This window comes from Solanum dulcamara, chromosome 8 (assembly GCF_947179165.1).
Source record: "Solanum dulcamara chromosome 8, daSolDulc1.2, whole genome shotgun sequence".
Classification (NCBI taxonomy): Eukaryota; Viridiplantae; Streptophyta; class Magnoliopsida; order Solanales; family Solanaceae; genus Solanum; species Solanum dulcamara.
The window spans coordinates 71,499,236-71,517,952 of record NC_077244.1 but is presented as its reverse complement, the minus strand read 5'-3'; the positions used below and the strand labels follow the sequence as shown (position 1 = coordinate 71,517,952).

General features: G+C 35.1%; 1 protein-coding gene and 2 pseudogenes across 1 annotated transcript; 1 reads left to right on the top strand and 2 right to left on the bottom strand.

The window, feature by feature from the left end:
• Positions 1-369: 369 nt before the first annotated feature.
• On the bottom strand, positions 370-5,488 carry LOC129899437 (ABC transporter A family member 2-like; annotated as a pseudogene).
• Positions 5,489-5,869: 381 nt separating this feature from the next.
• LOC129900145 (ABC transporter A family member 7-like) lies at positions 5,870-10,263 on the top strand (annotated as a pseudogene).
• A 4,872-nt stretch (positions 10,264-15,135) lies between these two features.
• LOC129900685 (transcription factor PRE3-like) lies at positions 15,136-16,573 on the bottom strand. The gene is made up of 2 exons (XM_055975699.1): positions 16,224-16,573; positions 15,136-15,463 (listed from the first exon to the last, which is right to left on the bottom strand). The coding sequence occupies exons 1-2, from the start codon at positions 16,350-16,352 to the stop codon at positions 15,314-15,316; spliced, it is 279 nt and encodes a 92-aa protein (XP_055831674.1). The 5' UTR covers positions 16,353-16,573; the 3' UTR covers positions 15,136-15,313.
• Positions 16,574-18,717: the final 2,144 nt, after the last annotated feature.

Genomic DNA, 18,717 nt, shown 5'->3' with positions numbered 1-18,717 from the left:
TTACTTCTTTTTTTTTGTAAATTTTTAATCGTCCAAGATTTGCTTTTGTTAGCTTCTACATCACATCTTCCAACACTTTTAACCTACCATAATTTCTTTCTTCAGACTTAGAATTGGTACAAGCTCACGGTTGAGACCGGCTTCGGAATTAGCTATGAGTTAATAGGTGGAGTTAGCAAAATCAATTAGACTTTACAAAAAGAAGCATATTTATACAGTTTGGTCCTCACTATTATTGTAGAGAAATAATCTATATTATGGGAATGCGACTTACTAACAAAAAATGAATATCACAAGGATACTATGCTGATTCCTTGGACAAAAATGAAGTAATAAAGGAGAAATACTTGTGACATAAGAAAATCGCAACATTTATATGTTAATTACATATGGTACTCTATACACAAAAAATGATATCAATATGCAAAGCCTTTGAACCGGATCAAAAGATGAAAAGCTCCTATTGAAAATTTTTCGTCAAATTAACTAAGATCTAGAATTTCACCTTTTGAAGCGCCAGTGGCTTATGGTAAAACTCAGACTGATAGTATAAGACTACTATTCACGGTGGACCCTAACCTTACGATCTCTTACTTTATCTGAGTTTACGTACCTCAGTCCCTATATTTCCTAGTAATATTGTCATGACAAGTGCATTTTGAGTTGTGAAGGGTCAATTACAATTCCTTGGTTTGTAGGTGATTTGCTGTTTGTTGGAGGATCTTTCAGTTGAATATGAGGTGGTATTGGCATTTCTTCTGAGAGGCCAGAAATGCAAGGACTACCTGTTTCATCTGGCTCCCAATATACTTCCACCATATATTTTGTTCCTGGAATTCCCACGAATTGTGCTCCCACAGGTACCTATTGACATATGTATGTATTAGAAGAAATTTCCGACTGAAGTTTATCTTGTACTAGACTAGTACTTATTATATAAACGAAGATTCTGTCAATTGACTTACTTCATTAGAGTTCCCTGAGCTCAATGTAAGAGTTTTAAATCTTCCTTCGGCTATTGCAGTTTCCACATCTGCCTGTTTAGCTATGTTCATGAAAACTTCTTCAAAAGTTGTCAGACCTAGCTGGATGTCTTTTATACCAAACTCGCTTTGTCTAGCTTGAAGCTCAGCAAAGAATTCCTGATAGGTGTAAAAGCCAATATTGGAATGTGAGAAGCTAAACATCGTTAAGTGTTTATAAGTAAAATCCTTGAGTTATTGTAGATATTACCGTCAACAACTTCTCCCTGTCATGAGGAATAACATAGGTAAGGAAGGACTTATTTTCATCTTTAGGCACCACATCCAAGTGCTGTCAGCAAAGTTATATATCAGAATTAAACAGTCCTTAAAACTTAAAAAAGAGAAAATTGAAAAGAAAATAAAAAAGTAAAGAGGAAGTAACTTTTGACATACACTTTTAAAGAAGTGTTTCACAGCTTCAGGTTCAGATGTTGTTTCACTAGATAAGCCCACATTAGCAATGAAACCAGTTCCAAATTTTGCTTTCAACCTTATGGAAGTTCCAATGCAACGAAGCTTTCCCTTTGCCATGATACCAATGCGGTCACTTAAGACATCAGCTTCTTTCATTGAATGAGTTGTCAAGATAATGGCATGCCCTTTTTGGCTCTCTCAATTATGTCCCAAATGTGCCTTCGAGTGATTGGATCCATACCAGTAGTCTATGAAGGTATCAGGGAAAGAAAATGTTGAAACAGAACTATTATAAAAGCTAAAAAAATATCATATGGGAAGAATTTTTAACTACCAGTACCTACTGGTTCATCCAAAATAACCAACTTTGGATCTCCAATAAGGGCTATAGCAACACTAAGTCGTCGTTTCATTCCTCCACTGTAACTGCAAGATCTCATCTTGGCTGACACCTTTGTGATTTTTGACTGGGATAATAGTTGAGCTACCACCTGTTTTCGATTGAAGAATTCACTTGGTAAGATTTAAAACAGCTAATTCATAAAATCTTTATAAAGGTATAGAAGGATCGATATAGTTAGGCTTATTTGCAATACCGTGTCTACTGAAGCAGGGGGTAGACCTTTAATGTTGGCAAAAATCTGAAGGTTCTCTTGTCCAGATAATGCATCCCAAAGAATATCAAACTATAAAATGAAACAATGATTTAATTTCAACAATATAAAAGGCAGTATGCTATCAGCTGGTTCCATTGAAGTCTTGAAAACAGTAAATTACAACAAGAAGATAAGACAAGAAAAGAAAGTGTTACCTGGGGGCAAACTCCCATCATCCTTCGAATGTTTGTCATGCCCATAGAGCTTCGTATGGACTGATCATATACCAATGCTGTTGAAAAATGCTTCATGTTACACATGCGCAACTTTAATGAACGTATAATATGAGGAAAAAAATTAGGATCAAAGCTATTACCATCTCCTGCTGTAACAGGATTAATCCCAGTCAAACAACTTATAGTAATAGTTTTCCCAGCTCCATTGGGCCCAAGCATACAAAGTAGCTCATCCTTTTCGACGTTCAACCATAAGCCCTATGGTCATGATTTAAGAAATGTGAGGCCATAATTCTCAGCTGTCTACTGCTAAAATGATAGTCGTTCGAAAGAGGAGGACTCTAAATGGCAAGATGCAGATATAGATTGGTTGAAAGTTTGGATGGTTAAACAAAGAGTAAACTTTAATACTTCTTTGCAAATTCAGAGGTGGATCCAGAATTTGAAGTTTAGGAGTTTCTACAACTACCTTAGGTAAATATTACAAACAATAATTGGGTTCACAGTCAAATATTTATAAATATTTTGTAGATTTCTTAATATATATAGAGGGTCGGGATAAAAACTACTGGATGAACCCGTAACTGACCCTCTTTGATCCGTCCCTATTTGCAACTTGGACTTATTTTCCTCCAAGTGCTGATTTGTGTTGCTTTATGGTTGGTTACATGTAAAATAAGTGCATTTCTGATTGAGAAAATACTCTCAATGGCACCCGAAAAAGGTTGCCACGGAAATGAAAACCTTCAAAATTTTGGGATGATTTACTGTCGAAGTGGCAGATCCATGCTCAATGGATCCGAAATACGGGTAAGTTTTTCTCCTATTTTTGTCTAATGATGGATTAGAATTGCACCATCAACATAGATACTACTACTACTATTATCTTCATATGGACCATAGATAAAGTACCTTGACACTATGGAAAGGAGGACTCCTTTTTCTACAGCAGCAGCATCCTGTTATCTTTCCAGGATATGTCTTAACAAGACCGCGTATTTGAACTGCATTGTTGGAATTTTCACCTTCCATTGCTTGCTTTTTAACAGTGTTTTCTTCTGTAAGAACGTCTTCGTCATCTGGTGTAATAGGTTCCAGCCGTGGCAATGAGCCTGAACAGAAGCTAGAGTTTCCTCCCTCTAACATAAGAAGGAACAGAATAATTAGATTTTTACAGCTTACATAAGACTAGATAGTACAGTACAGTGGGAGTGTGCGTAGTGTTTACCTTTCACACTACTTCCACCATTTCCAGTCCAGTAGTCAGGATATAGGAAGTAGAGTTTTGATTTTCTCACACCAGATATATTTGGAATTATGTTGTCGAAGTATATGGCCAGAACGAGCCAGGAAAAAAATGTTTTCAAATGTAGTATATACACATCATGCTGTTAACAGAAGGGGAAATATATTAGTTGCAAGAAGAAAACAGATCAGCAAAGACCGTAGGTGTCGATAGACGTACCATGGTAGTTACACAGTCTGGTTCTTTAGGTAAACACTTTGCCCTATTACTCCAGCTAATACCAGGATCTGTAGGATTTTCAGTTGCTTGATTAAGTAACTGAAGACCTATAGTAAGAAGATTTGGTGGGAACAATGACCAATAAGCCCCATGGCCATTGGAATAGATGTTATTCCACAGATGATCAGTAATAAACAATAAAACTACATTTCAAGTTAAGGACGGACTTACCAAAGTAATGAAACCAACAAAAAAGATGACGAAAGCCACATTTGTCGCTGAAGCTGCTTTGGTAAGGAAAGCAGACAGCCAATATCCAAAGGAAACCTTGCAAAAGGAGCATAAACATTTATCAAACAAGTTAAGCATTACCAAAACTCTGTATTTGGTAAAAGGTTTTAGAGGGATGATTGAGCCGTACCATAGTAAGTTGGAAGAGGAAAAACAGAAGGAACACAACCATTACGTTATTGCGCAAGAAAAAATCAAATTGAAACATCATTCCAAAGATCACAGTGAGCGTTGAAGAGAAAAATATGAGGAGTCCTTCCCAAGAGATCCATGACAACCAATAGGCTGTATCATAAAGACCCATCATAGTCATTGCCTGCAAGGGCAAATATGGTATTTAGAAAATGAACCAATTAGCCCCAAGTTATCTTCATGATTTTTTACTTATGTCCGCAACATTAATAAACTATTTACCTTACAAAAAATAAAATAAAATAATTTAATGGTTAAACCTATCAAGTTTACATTCTGGATCCTTATCAAAATGGCGATACCTGTCGAAGCTTGAGTTCCTTTTCAGTGATCAAAGCACTCACTTGGAAGACAAAACCAAATATAGCAACTGCCATGAAAAAGACCATTGCTGATAAAGTCACTTCATTTATTGAATGACCAGGAGGATGTGGAAATTCTTTAAAACTGACTTCCCAGGGGAAATTTGGATCTGAAAATGCATATAAAAAATTAGTAAATAAAACACAGAGCAAAGGTGTCATGTGCTTAAGAAAAGTATATGTACCTCCAATCAGATTCCTAGCGATTTCTCGTTCTGCTGCTATTTGAAGTGGGATTTGGAACTTAAAAGTTGGATCTTCAGTTTCTCCTCGTTTCACTACTTCCGTGGAGTTAGTCTGAATACCATAACTGATTTTATTCCCCTTCACTATTGTAAAGTGCACAGCTGCAGGACAACACACAGGATTATCGAAAAGCCATTTATCCACGTCCTTAAATGCTAGAACCTGACACAACAAACGCGCACATTTTAACTATCAATCCATCAAATCAAAGGAATCATGGCACAATAGGCGTAATTGGTCCAGCATACCTTGTTGGCAGGAATAGGCCTACCAGGATTATTTGCCATAATTCCCTTAACAACATCCCCAATAGTTTTACTATGTTTTCCACTCCAAATGAAATCATAACATGGAGTCTTAATGAAAAACTTGTCCTCACAGGGTGGGATAGGTGGCACCAGGATAGGCTTTGGATCACACAATTCCTTAGCAAAGGTGTTATCAGTATTGCCCTCTTCATCAGATATTTTAATGCAGAATAGAAGGAAGATGAAGAAGAAGGACGAGAAGAGCTGTAGGAATGTGGCGGGCTTGTTACGCAAAGCAAGTAACACATTTTTCTTAAATAATGCTTTGTACTGTTGCATTAGCAGAGGGATTCCCCCCTGCAATTCCATTGCCCTTCTCTCTTCTTCTTCTTTTTCTTCAAATTCAAATTCTCACTTTTAATTTTTTTTTAAAACTTTTTTCTTAAACTTGCAACGTCTCAATTTATAAAATATAAATAAAACTACTGATCTCAACTAGTGACAAACAGATTTATGTGCAACCAAATAAGCTACTTTTATTTTTACTCCAAGTATTTTTTTAAAAAAAATTAATTGTGTGGTTAATTAACTTGTTAGTCAATTTTAAGACATTAATTTACCGCCAGGTTTAAAGGCAAAAGAAAGGGCAGTTCACTGTTACCCTTAAACAACTCTTATTTAAGAGATATTTACTTTTCCTAAACGAACTCATTTGTAGTAAGTTCAACAAAAAAAAAAAAAAAAGAGGATTGTTTTTCTACTTTAGTTACTGGGGCTGAAACAGAGGTCCTTCAATGGCAGACTCGGTGACAGCTCCAGCGACTTATGGGACTCAAGCCGATGCTTTGCTTAGGAAGAATTTGACGTTTCAGGTACATCTTTTTCCGAATTTAGGATTTCTAGAAAATGGGTGAAAGAAAAAATGTATAAAGTGGAAATATATATACATTTAAAAATATTTTCAATGGATATATAACAAATATTGAATTTTCTAATTCTTTCTCCGCGCCAGTGACAATGGCAAGTTTTTCTCTCTGTGATACAAAAATGAATGGCTTACCGGGGCCTAAAATGTTTCTTAATTAAGGATGGCAAGCTGTGTGGGTAGTGCATTTGCATGATAAAACCACATAAATCCATACAAAAATAAAGTTTTTTTGTTTTTCTTCCTATTGTGGATATATGATATTAAATCGTGATATTTTAAAAAGAAATATTTCCTAAGTATAATTAATTTAATATTAACTTTTCTTTATTATCATCTTCCTTGCTTCTCAATTTCTCTTTCAAATTAAAGGTCCTATTTTTTTCCTTGTAGTTTCAATTATTCAATAACCAATATAGGAAACTGGACAAATTCATTGCCAATTAAAATTATGATAACTGAATAAAAACATAACCGAGAAGGGAGTTTTTTATCCCTTAATTTGGGTGATAAGAAACAATAAAGGAATTTTAGTTTCAGGAATATACTGCAATAAGGATTTCAAGTCAGAAAAAGTGAAGATATGGTTTGGATACATATTTTGTGTAAGGAAAATAAGATTTTTCAACTCTAGGTGACTACTTTTGAGAAGATATTCGTAATAGTAATTAATGATTGGAGTTGGAGATGCTCAAGATTAAAGAATCTGATGATCCAGCTTTGACAATAGGTGAAGTAACTCAGGATCACAATACAAAAAAATGCATGTAATAAATATTCTTAGAAAGGGGTCGGTATACATAGTAGAGATTGATCATTGACGAAAATGAAAATTAGGAATTATGGCAACCTAATACTGTCATTACAATCTCAAGAGTACAATCATTTCTTTTGTGTATTGAACAGGATTTGTACACGATCCATATTGTGATAATTTCCATGTAGTATCATTTTTTGCTTCTAGACTGAAGTGGTTTGTTGTCAATTATATTTGTTTCAGAAACGAAATCTCAAGACAAATATTCGCCTCATCTTGGTCCCTATTTTCCTTGTTCTTTTTATAAGGTCCATTGAAATTATGAGTAACTCAATGACGTACAAAGACAGTAAATGTGGCTGCAAATGTATCGAGAAAAATGGTACAGGAAAATGCGAAGACGTATGTGGTTTGGAATACTCAAATTCGTTACAAGCACCAGGTTGTGAAGTTAAAGAACCAGATGAACGCACAAATTTTATGGCATTGCAAAATATGAAAATTAACTGATTTGGCCAGGAGTACCGAGTCTGTTTCTCCAATAACCTGCTTGATTCCTCTTTGTATGCACAGTTCCAGTCCTTGGAGCATAGTCATTGCTTCAGCCCAGTTGCTTGATCCCTCTCCGAGGTTTAATGCGAAAGCCATAATAATTATCTCCATCTAGTCTCTTAGTACACCACCTCCACCACACCTGCCACTCAAACATGAACCATCAGTGTTTAGTTTAAAAACCATGGGGGGTGGTTTCATCCATTTAACTCGACTAGCAATTTTGTGACTGATAGTAACATCAAAATCTTGCTGATTTTTTCCCAGGAGTTCTCCAATTTGATTCTGCCAAAGTGTGTCTGCAAAATAAGATGGAGAGTGTTAGTAATATATTTTTTTGATCTTCAGTTAGAAGGTTTGACTAAATCATATTTGCATTTGCATCTGCTTCTCCATAGTTCCCAAAAGATTAGTGGGGTAGCACTCTGATGATCTATGCCGCTACTGGGTTGAGCAATTTTTTGTCCGCCACTTTTGTATCAGATTTTCTCAACAGATTAGAGGGGGTTTCACCTCTCTCTTTAACATCAAGATATACGTAGTCAAAATAATGTTTGCATTTTGACCAATTGTGGACATCAGAACAAAACTGATAGATTTATCTTTAGGGATGGCAACGGGGAGGGTTTAGAACTATGCGGGGCGGGTTGAAGTAATTATTTTTAAAATTAATGCGGGGTGGGGTGGGGTGGGTTGCGTGTTTAAGGTACTAAATAATAACCTAAAGAAGATTAAATTTTTGTAATTACTAAAAATAAAAAATATAACTTTGATATTAAACTTTGACTTTAGTTTTAACTTTTAAAAAAAATAATTAAATTAGACGTGTTTAGTGAATTGTTAGTTGTTGAAATGTTAATTAGAAACAGTTAATTAGTGATTAAAAAATAATTGTTCAAATGTTAACAAGAAACAATTAATTAGTTGTTGATGTTGATTAGCGAAAAATGAAAAAAAAAAGTTATGAATTTTATTTTTCATATTAAACTCAATAAAAAAAGAAAAAAACTTAAAAATTTATGCGATGCGGAATTTTGCGGGGTGGGTCTATGCGGGGCGGTTTAAAAAAATTGCGGGTTGAGCTCAACCCAACCTGCCCCATTGCCATCCCTATTTATCTTTTTATTGTTTCGATTCAACATTTCCTCCCATTAATTTCTATGTTTGAACAGAGGGAAAAGGTTGAACATATGGTAGCTGGATCAACATCAGGTTATCCCATCGTCGTTGACAACCTGAAAAATGTTTATCCAGGGATAGATGGAAACCCCGATAAATATGCAATTAGAGGACTGTCACATGCTGTGCCTGAAGGATAATGCCTTGGTATGCTTGGCCCCAATGGTGCTGGAAAAACATCTTTTATTAGTATGGTCAGTTCAGCAATATCCTTAAGACATTAGTTTTTGTTTGTTTTTCGTTTACTTAGAAACAAAGTTTTGCTAACAGATGATTGGGCTCACAAAGCCAAGCTCCGGTGCTGCATTTGTTGACGGCCTGAATATAAATACAGATATGGACAAAATATACACCGTTATGGGTGTATGCCCTCAGCGTGAGTATGAAAAAACAAAGTCAAGTAGACAATTCATACTTCCTACTCAATGATCTACAAATACTAATTAATGAAATTGTATACAGCTTGCTTTGGGATACATTAACAGGAAGGGAGCACTTACTTTTCTATGGACGGCTTAAAAATCTTAAAGGAGAGGTTTTACATAGAGAAAGTTATGGTCCCGTTCCTAAGTTTGATTCCCCCTCTTAGGAGGGAGGGCTCGTCAATGGATCTTAATTACATCCAAAAGTTGCTACTACGTGCCTACAGGCAGTTGAAGACTCTCTTAAGAGTCTCAACTTGTTTAACGGAGGCGTTGCTGACAAGCAATCTGGGAGATATAGTGGTGGAACGAAGAGAAGACTAAGTGTTGCTATTTCAATCATTGGAAATCCCAAGGTACGTTTTTCCTAATATGTTGTTTTCATTTTCTCCTCCTTAATTGAGAAATTGTATATATGTAAATTCACCAGGTTGTCTACCTGGATGAGCCGAGTACTGGACTTGATCCAGCTTCAAGAGATACCTTGTGGACTGTTGTGGAGAATGCACGGAAAGGAAGAGCGATAATTCTCACTAGTAAATTCTACTTTCCATCTCTAGTTTCCTTGTTTTTCCATTTTGATATGAATAAACACTACTGCATCGGCTTGCTCATCGAAATGCATAATCTTGAAAGTAATTATTTAGCAAAATTCCACAAGTACTGATTTTTTTTCCTTCCTAATTTCTATTTTGAGGAAATTGTATGATTATTGATAATCACTTGGTGGTGGGATTGCACTAAATATGTTGTTTTCGTGGTATGATTACTAATAAAGATACTAATTTCAGCCCATTCAATGGAAGAAGCGGATTATTTATGTGATCGCTTAGGAATCTTCGTTGATGGAAGCTTGCAATGCATAGCAAATTCATCAGCGGTAATTTCAAGCTTTTACACAAACAATGATAATTCCAATTTTGAACTCAGGGATTTTTATGACTTGCAACAATTGAAACTATGTAAACAATGTTAGACTTACCTAGTTTTTTTATGACTAGAAGTGCTGAATAAGTTTTTTTTTCCCCCTCATAATGATCCACAGTTGAAGGCAAGATATGGAGGTTCTTACGTGCTCGCGATAACTACATCAGCTGATAATGAGGTGGAAGTGGAGAACATGGTGCGACGCATATGCCCAAATGCCAACAAAGTGTATCATTTATCGGGGACACAGAAGTTCGAGTTGCCAAAGCATGAAGCGAAAATTGCAGATGTATTTCAACTAGTTGAGAATGCAAAGAGTAGATTTCCAATTTATGCTTGGGGTATGGCTGATACAACTTTAGAAGATGTTTTTATCAAGGTTGCTTCTAGTGCTCAATCCTTTAATGAAGCATGATCATAGCATCAACCAACCACAAATTAGAAAAAGAAAAAGAAGGATCATAATGTTTTTTTTTTTGCCTTAATTAGGAAATATTTAGGTTCATGTAGATACATCAAGTACAGAGCATATGTGACTCTCTTTTTGTCATGTAAATGTGTACAAGGATGCCAATCTCTGGCGTTTTGTTCGTGAAATAAAAAGAGTTTGTTGTATCAACAAAGTAAAGTCAAAGCATTTAATTTAAACCTTCAAACTGCTAATGAAGATGAATGATAATATCATAGTGATTTTGTGGGAGTTTGGTAATCATAACAGAAGTCTGATATATTTTAGGGATAAGTACAGTCCAATCGTTCGGTGATTTAGTTTACAAAATAGCCGGCAAGAGTAACGAACGCGTATGTTATTTACCAAGTGAACAATTTAGTACAAAACTCTGTGGGTAACATGAGCTACAAGCCTCATTTTGCCCCAATTAAACAAAATCAACTATCTCCTATACATAGCAAGGCAATGATGGTGATTTGCCATTACTTTCAAAGCCCATTTGATTTAAACTTACTTTTTATATTTGAAAATTTTAAAGTATTATATTTCAATTGATATAAATTCGAATATACTATCGTACAATAACACTAGGAAGAAGAAGCGGAAAAGAAACACAATTTTATCTGAAATCACCTAATACTGGGTACCAGCATATTTTTAAAAAAATGGATATAGATTAAACATGAGCATGGTCAGAGATCATTAACATTGTCTCTTTCAGAGCATTGAATATGTAAAATGGTGATCAGACAGAATATGACGTAGTCGCAGCTTTTCGAGTACATGGCCTTAGATAGAAAGTAGTAGAGGACACAACTTAGAGTAGAAGATTAGTAGATAATAAAGTGTTTGTCACGCCCCGGGAGGGTACCCTAGACGTAACCGGCACTCAGAAACCATTTCTGGCTCCCAAGCGAACCACATAGCCTGATCACACATCCGTTCATTCATTCAATCAGCGGAAGACAAAAGAATAAGGAGAATATTCGGTAGGCAACTCAAACATCAGTCTAACTCAAAGAATAAAGGCCATGGGCCAACAAATCAACTCTAATATTTGTCATTTTAAATAGTTTGACAAGAATAATTTAAGGAAAGAAATACTCAACCGACGCATCACTATCTAGTCTATGAAGCCTCTATCACTACTATCTAATTGGTGTCAATGACATGTTCATGGCTACCTCAACTCAAAATGAAAAGGGCTAATTCGACGCAAGAATACACAAATGGTGTCCTCCGAATGTAGGGGAGGACTCACCAATATGCTGAGTGCAAATAGATCCCCAATGATGCTCCTATTATCGATCTCTTAAACCTGTCTCTGCATCATGAAACGATGCAGGCCAAATGGCGTCAGTACGTGGAATGTACTGGTATGTAAAATGGCAGAATGAAACATACCTCAAGGAAGAGTAACACTGGTTCAAATATCTCAACTCAGGAAGATAAGAGGGACTCAAATAAAGCGTCATCAGTCTAAAGTAAGGATACAGTTTAGACAGAGACCAATCATATACCATACAATCCAATCCAATTATGTATAATACAGTTCGATCAAATCATTTACAATTCGATCCCTTTCAATCATGTACAATCCGATTATATACACTCAACTCAACAATCAACTCAATAATCAAATCCAATCTAGTCACATACCATTCTATTCAATCCAATCACAATCCATCTACTCCAATCTGACCGTATACAATCTACTCAACATTCAACTCAATAATCAGCTCAAAGGACTCAACTCAGTAAATATGCAAATTAAATTATGCAACGTTTCACAATTCAACTCAAAGGACTCAACTCAATAAATATGTAACAACTCACTCAAGTGTCCTAAGTCTAACAAGAAATAGTTTAGACGGGACTAACTCATAAGCGTATAGCAACTCACTCAACTCAACTGACTCAGAGTACTATTAAGACCTAAATGGGAGTTTCTCTTATCTGACAACCATCACTTATGAGCCAGTGATAGTACAACAATCAGACGTCGTTGCCACATCCGTCCATACCTTGCCAGGGCATGAACGCCTCCCTAATCATGGATACCATCGATTAGTCAAGTCCTATCATTTCAGGACAATAAAAATGGGAAACATCCGACTTTAACGGTTCGATCCCACGGGAAGCATCCGACTTTAACGGTTCCATCCCTACCTACGTTGGCGGCGTAGTTTTCTGGGGTTCGAGTATGGACTGTACTCTCACCCGCCTCGGTGCTCGATACTCCTCCCATGACTCCATGCTCATAGAACTCATCCAATCATCTCAAACAAGCCCTCACGGCTAGTTTCATGTGGAACATTGCCACCTCATCAACTCTGTTCTCATTTCAACTCAATTAACTCATAATGACAAGTCTCATTGGACCTTCTTTCAAATCGACTCATCTCAAATCATCAAACTCTTCTCTTTAAAAATTTATACAATCTCAACTCAATGAATGCAGAAAATATTATGTACATTAAAATGTAATTTCAACTCCTCAACTCAAACTCAAAATAGATACTTTAATGTAAAAATACTCAACTCATTTAAAGGCTCCTCATACTCAACTCATACTTAAACTCCTTTCTAAATCAAAGATGAAACTAATAGTTCTTTAGACTCAAAGTAGTGTATAAATAGTTTATGCAAAAAGGTTCATAAATAATTTATTTAAAGCTCCTCCTCAAAAGATTATTTATTTTCAAAATATTCCTAAGACTCCAATCAACTCAAATTATACACATCATATACCACAAAATCACATTAGACTCCAATCCACTTCATCACACAACATCCTCATCAACATAACCTCTTCATTCACATCATTGTCAAGTATCATCATTCACATCGTCATCAAACATCATCATCACATCATCATCATATATCATCATTCACATCATCATCAAACATTATCATCACATCATTGTCAAACATCCACTCCGAAATCCTTATTTTAGTCCTATGTTCATTTTATAGAAGCAAAGGGACATTCTTAACTAACCAATTCATTCTTTTCATTCCAATCAATACATATATACACACAACTATCCATATCCACCTCAAGACATTTATGACAAGAAATCTCATCTTGGGTTCATGTGAATGAAACATGAACCCATACTCTCAACAAAACTCAACTCAAGAATCTCGTCAATACCTATAAATCTATATACAAAGATACATTTGTAGTTAATAATATGAAAAATAACTATTTAGTAATTCAAGTCATTAAAATCATCAATCAACCATTTGTATCTAAAAACATTCCATAGTTTAGGGAAAACTTTCAAGAAAACCTTTCTAGAAGGTGCAACTCTTTCACAACTCCTAACCAACACATCTATGGGCATATGGAAGAACTCAATCCATATTTTAGGTTAGCCTTACATACCTTGTTTGAAGACTTTGAAGAAACCTTGATATTGGATCTTCAATGGAGGACTCAAATCTTGAAGGCACCCTTTGTTGGAGATGGATTTGGGGAAGAAGAAGAAGAAGAAGAAAGAGGAACTCCTAGAGTTTTTCTAGAGAGAGAGTGAGGTTGAGAAATGTGTTCCCAAAAGACCAAAGGCAATACATATATAATTTGGGTAAGTTTCCAAATTGCCCCTCTTCAAAAGTTCTGAAAATAGGCTAAAAATGCACCTGGCGCGATAGTGGCGCGTCGCGCCATTGCAGCGCCAGGCCAATTACGCCTAAAACCTGCATACCTCGCAGTGGCGCGCCGCGCCAGAGACCAAACTACTGAGGCATGTTTCTGGCGCGATAGTGGCGCGTCGCGCCCTTATAGCGCCAATGCCATATTTTCTGGGTTCTGGAAATTTGGCCTGAAAACCCTGCACAACTTTTAGCGGCGCGTCGCGCCAGGGGCCAAACTACTGAGGCATGTTCCTGGCGCCGCAGTGGCGCGACATAAAAGTGGCGTGTCGCGCCACTGCGGCGCCAAGCCCAATTTTCCAGCAATTGCAACCTAGGCCAAAAATGAAATTCCTGTCGTGCTAGCTCATTTTAGGATCATCATATCTCTCAACCCCGAACTCCAAAATTCACATTCTTGGTGGCGTTGGAAAGAAGACTCGACGACCTTTAATTTAATAGGTCGTGGGCTACCCAGATCGTCATATATCAAAAGATAGGGTCGTTAGAAGTCAACCCCTCATGCTAACTCCTCCTCAAACTTAGCCACGACGAACCTTTTGGCTTGATTTGGTCCTAGGGGTCCTTCATGACCCCACATCACCTCTAACGCTCTTTAATTACTTAGGAACTCATCCTAACTCATGTGAAAAATTTCAAGTCCTCCGGTCTGAGTCTACACTCACGTGAAGAAATGTTCGAATCTTAGAGAAAAAAAATTCCGGGGTGTCACAGTGTTGTCTTGCTTATCCTTTCATATCAGTATCCGTAGTATTTCTCAATGTTACTGTTCCTTTTTTTCCAGAATTTTTTTTCATGCTTTCTATAATATTTTTTTCATGATTTAATTTTCACTTTCATTATTTCATTTTCGATATGCTTTTATGCATTTTTCCTTAGTCTAGGATCTATCGAAAATTTGGGTACACTCTACCCTCAAACTTCACTTATGAAATTACAGGATATATTGTTGTTATCGTACACAATTAATCTTAAACTAAACAAACACTTTCCGGTACTTCCTTGTGTTGGTGCATTTTTCTTGTTACTGTTCCAATATTTAGACAACGAATGTTACTAAACGAGTGCAAAATATATGGTGCATTTTTCTCTTTACTGTTCTAATATTTAGACGAGGAATGCTGCTAAACGAGTGAAAAATATATTATCTAAAGATGGAATTGAAACAAACACTGTGGATATATAGAGCCCGAAAAGCTTTAAATTAAAGGTAAGATCAAATCGAAAACATCAGCGAAAACTCTCTTTTCTAGCAGTCAATAATTAAATGGAAAGTCTAAATTAAGGAAAACCCAAAAAAACAAAAAATGGTAACTGCTGAATCAAGTAGGAAAGAAATAAAAGAAAAAAAAAGTACAAGATTAAAGACTATTGCATAAGTAGGCTTCTAATTAGAGCTGCTTGGGTAGTGTCTGATGATTCCAATAGTTCTGATAATCTATCACTCAAATCATCAACTTCTCTATGCAAGCTTTTTATGTAATTGCATGTATCTTGCAACACCCTACTTGCTGAAACCTGCTCCAAATTAAACAAAAATAAATTTATTAGGAGTAATTCAAATTATTTTTTGGAAAAAAAAAGAAGATAAAAATATTGGACCATTTCTAGATTTGTACATGTCATCCTTGACCAAGGGTCATCATGCTAATATATTAATTAATGGAATCTTCACACAAATAACTGGACAGATTTACTGTTTACTTTTTCTAATCAGTTAATATGTTTTAAGCAAATAAATATAAATATATTACTCATATCAGACAATTAACTTTAGTAAGTTCACAAATCAAGGGACAAATTAAAAAGAATCCAGTGTTGGAATTTTTGTCAAACTATATATTTAATGTATTTTCACTTTTTTTTTTGCTAGATAATATTTACAGGAAGATGCTTCCACACATTTTAGGTTCTTCCCACAATGCATACCTTCACCTTTAAAAACGAAAAAAAAAGTAGGTGGGAGGTGGGAGGGGCAAACGTATAAGTTAGTATAATTTAGTGTAAACATTCGATGCAGGTAAATTTTCACCTACATTGTTACTAGCTAGGGAGTTAAATAGAATATAATCCTAATAAAATACTACTACATATGTATGTATGTATAGATACATTACATACAATTAGTAATTTCCTCGACACAGAGAATGTCTCTAGGGTTTTCAAGATTTTATATGATCAGGTCTTGTGTTCTCTGATTCTGGATTCTTGAACTTTCTTAGTGAAAATTTTGTGTCGTGATTCAATTTGAGTAGAGGAGAAAAATGAAATCAATTACCTTGTCAGAGGACCTATTCCTGAGCTCAGGAAGAAGTTGTTGCAACTTGGAAACAAGATCATTGATTTGATCCTCACTTATCCTTGATCCTCCAGAATGTCTTGATGATCTTGACCTTCTGCTAGACATCTTTCAAATACTTTTACTACTCTATATTATGTTTGTTGATGAACTAATTAGAGACAAAATTATATATAATGGACAAATCTAGAAGAGTGTTGCTATGGAGTGAAATTTTAAAGAAAAAAGGGGAAAAGAGAGAGAAAAGTAATAGTAAGTGCACAAAAACACAAGTAGTGGTGAAGACAATTACATGGAAGAAAGGAATGTGTCTAGCTTGTCTTTAAATAGGGTTTTGGGAGAGAGAATAAACAAGTTAATTTCTAAAGATTTAATTTGCCTTTCTATGCTATGATCCTTCTTATTGTTAATTTTTTTTTTTTTTTGAGGTTGAACTAAGAAAATTAGTAATTTCTATATGCATGTGTTCTCCCTTAATGTGTGTGAGTGTGTCAGTGAATACACGTAAATACCATGTTATTTTATTTAAATATACGTATGTACTACTATTGAGTATTTTAGAAATATTGTATATATCAAGCTAAGTCATGAATCATGATATCGTCACTCTCTCTCTATTCTCTAGAAGTGGAAAATAGCTTCATGACATATGGTATGTCTTTTCCAAGAAAATAATTACTCAATATTATTACAAGTAATATTATATCCATCGAATCAATATATGCATGACATGCAACTTTATATATACTGTATATATGATCCTTTCTATTTTTTAATTAATCTTGCAAATATGTGAGTAATTCAATAGAATACAATATATATCTATATATAATCTGTAGAAGAATCGATGTAATTTCATATATAAAATCATTTGATCTAAATGCTACATGAGGAATATAAGTTAAACGCTCTGACTTAAATATTACGGGACATATAAAATCATGTGTGACTCAGCAAGGACCATTTTACAAAACTAAATAGTACTAATTCTTGGATGACTGACAATGAAACATAGTATCGTGAGGGAAGGGTGAAATAATTACTGCATATTTTCACTTCAATTTATGACTTTAAATCTGTTTGAATGTACTTATAAACAAAATAAATCATAAGTTAAAATCAATTCAAATAGGCTCTTAAGCATAAGAGGGGGGCCAGGGTTGACTGGTCAAGATTCATATTTCAGGCAAACATGTTATTTTTCCTCAAATAGAACGTACACATGAGGCAACACGTAGAACGCAAATATAAGCGTTACACATCGATCACCGACCTTATTAACGTGATTTTTTTTGTTTGTTTATTTTATGGTTGTTTATACATGTTTTTTTGTTTTTTTATATTGGTGTAGTGAGGTCACTCATGAGGCTATAAGCTAGCTAGATGAATAAATGTATATACCTGATATATCTTCAGTATCAGTTTATTATCTACTTGACAGATCAAGTGTAATTTCTAGTATCAGTACCAAAGCTAGTTCTTTTTCCCTATAAACTGACCAAATGCACTTTCCAGATTCTGCTATGGCCATTAATATCCGCATCTTTGAATATTTTCTTGTATTTTTCAATTGATTTGGCAACTGTATACTGTATAGTAGTACTAACTATAGTATTAGTCATATTGTGTCTTTATGTATATCCCATCTATCTTATGTATTGTTCACATCAAATTGAACTGGTGTCAAGATTGACTGGCGGACCTATATATAGAGAGAGAGACACGTTACTAGGTGCTCAACCACTAATTATTTTTGACAAACTTATTATACTTTAATATAGGAAATTAACGACTACTAACTTAGCATTAGCCATGTCACCAACATGGCTAGTTGTAGTAGTGGAACTGTTTCACCCTTAATCAGAGGTTTTGGGTTCGAGCCCTAGTATGAATTTTTTTTTGTTGGAAGCGTCACCCCTGAATGGGCGCCACAGTGCGCGATTCGAATTTAGTCATGGCTCCACGAGCTCCGGTCACCGGGTGGTAAACAAAAAAAAGCTTACTCCCTCCGTCCCATTTTAGTTGTCATGATTTCCTTTTTGAGAGTCAAACTATATGAACTTTGACTAACATTTTAAAATATAATTTTTTTTATCATATTGATATGAAAAAAATTGTAAATTATAGTACTTTTCGTATAGTTTTTGAATATCTAATTTTTTACTTCATTAATATTGAGTTAAAGTAATATAATTTAACTTTAAAAATTAGTCAAATTGATTTTCGAAAAGCACAAAATGACAACTAAAATGAAACGAAGAGAATAACATTCAATTTCAGGAATTAGCAACTCTAGATTAAAAATCCTTCTTCGGCCGCACCTTGATGAGATTGATTTATATGGTTACGATTCTACCATATATGTCTTTTTTATTCCGTCGAAAATCAATTTACGGTATAGAAGCTTATGAACTCATCTAGTAACCATGTGTGTAGGGGGATAATGGGCGATTTGACAGCAAAAGCAATAAAA

Bases quoted from the DNA above. Each gene is read 5' to 3' on its own strand.
- LOC129900685 (XM_055975699.1), bottom strand. From the start codon at position 16,352: ATGTCTAGCAGAAGGTCAAGATCATCAAGACATTCTGGAGGATCAAGG. The intron at 15,464-16,223 runs GTAATTGATTTC...AATTTGGAGCAG, and splicing joins GGAATAGGTCCTCTGACAAG to GTTTCAGCAAGTAGGGTGTT.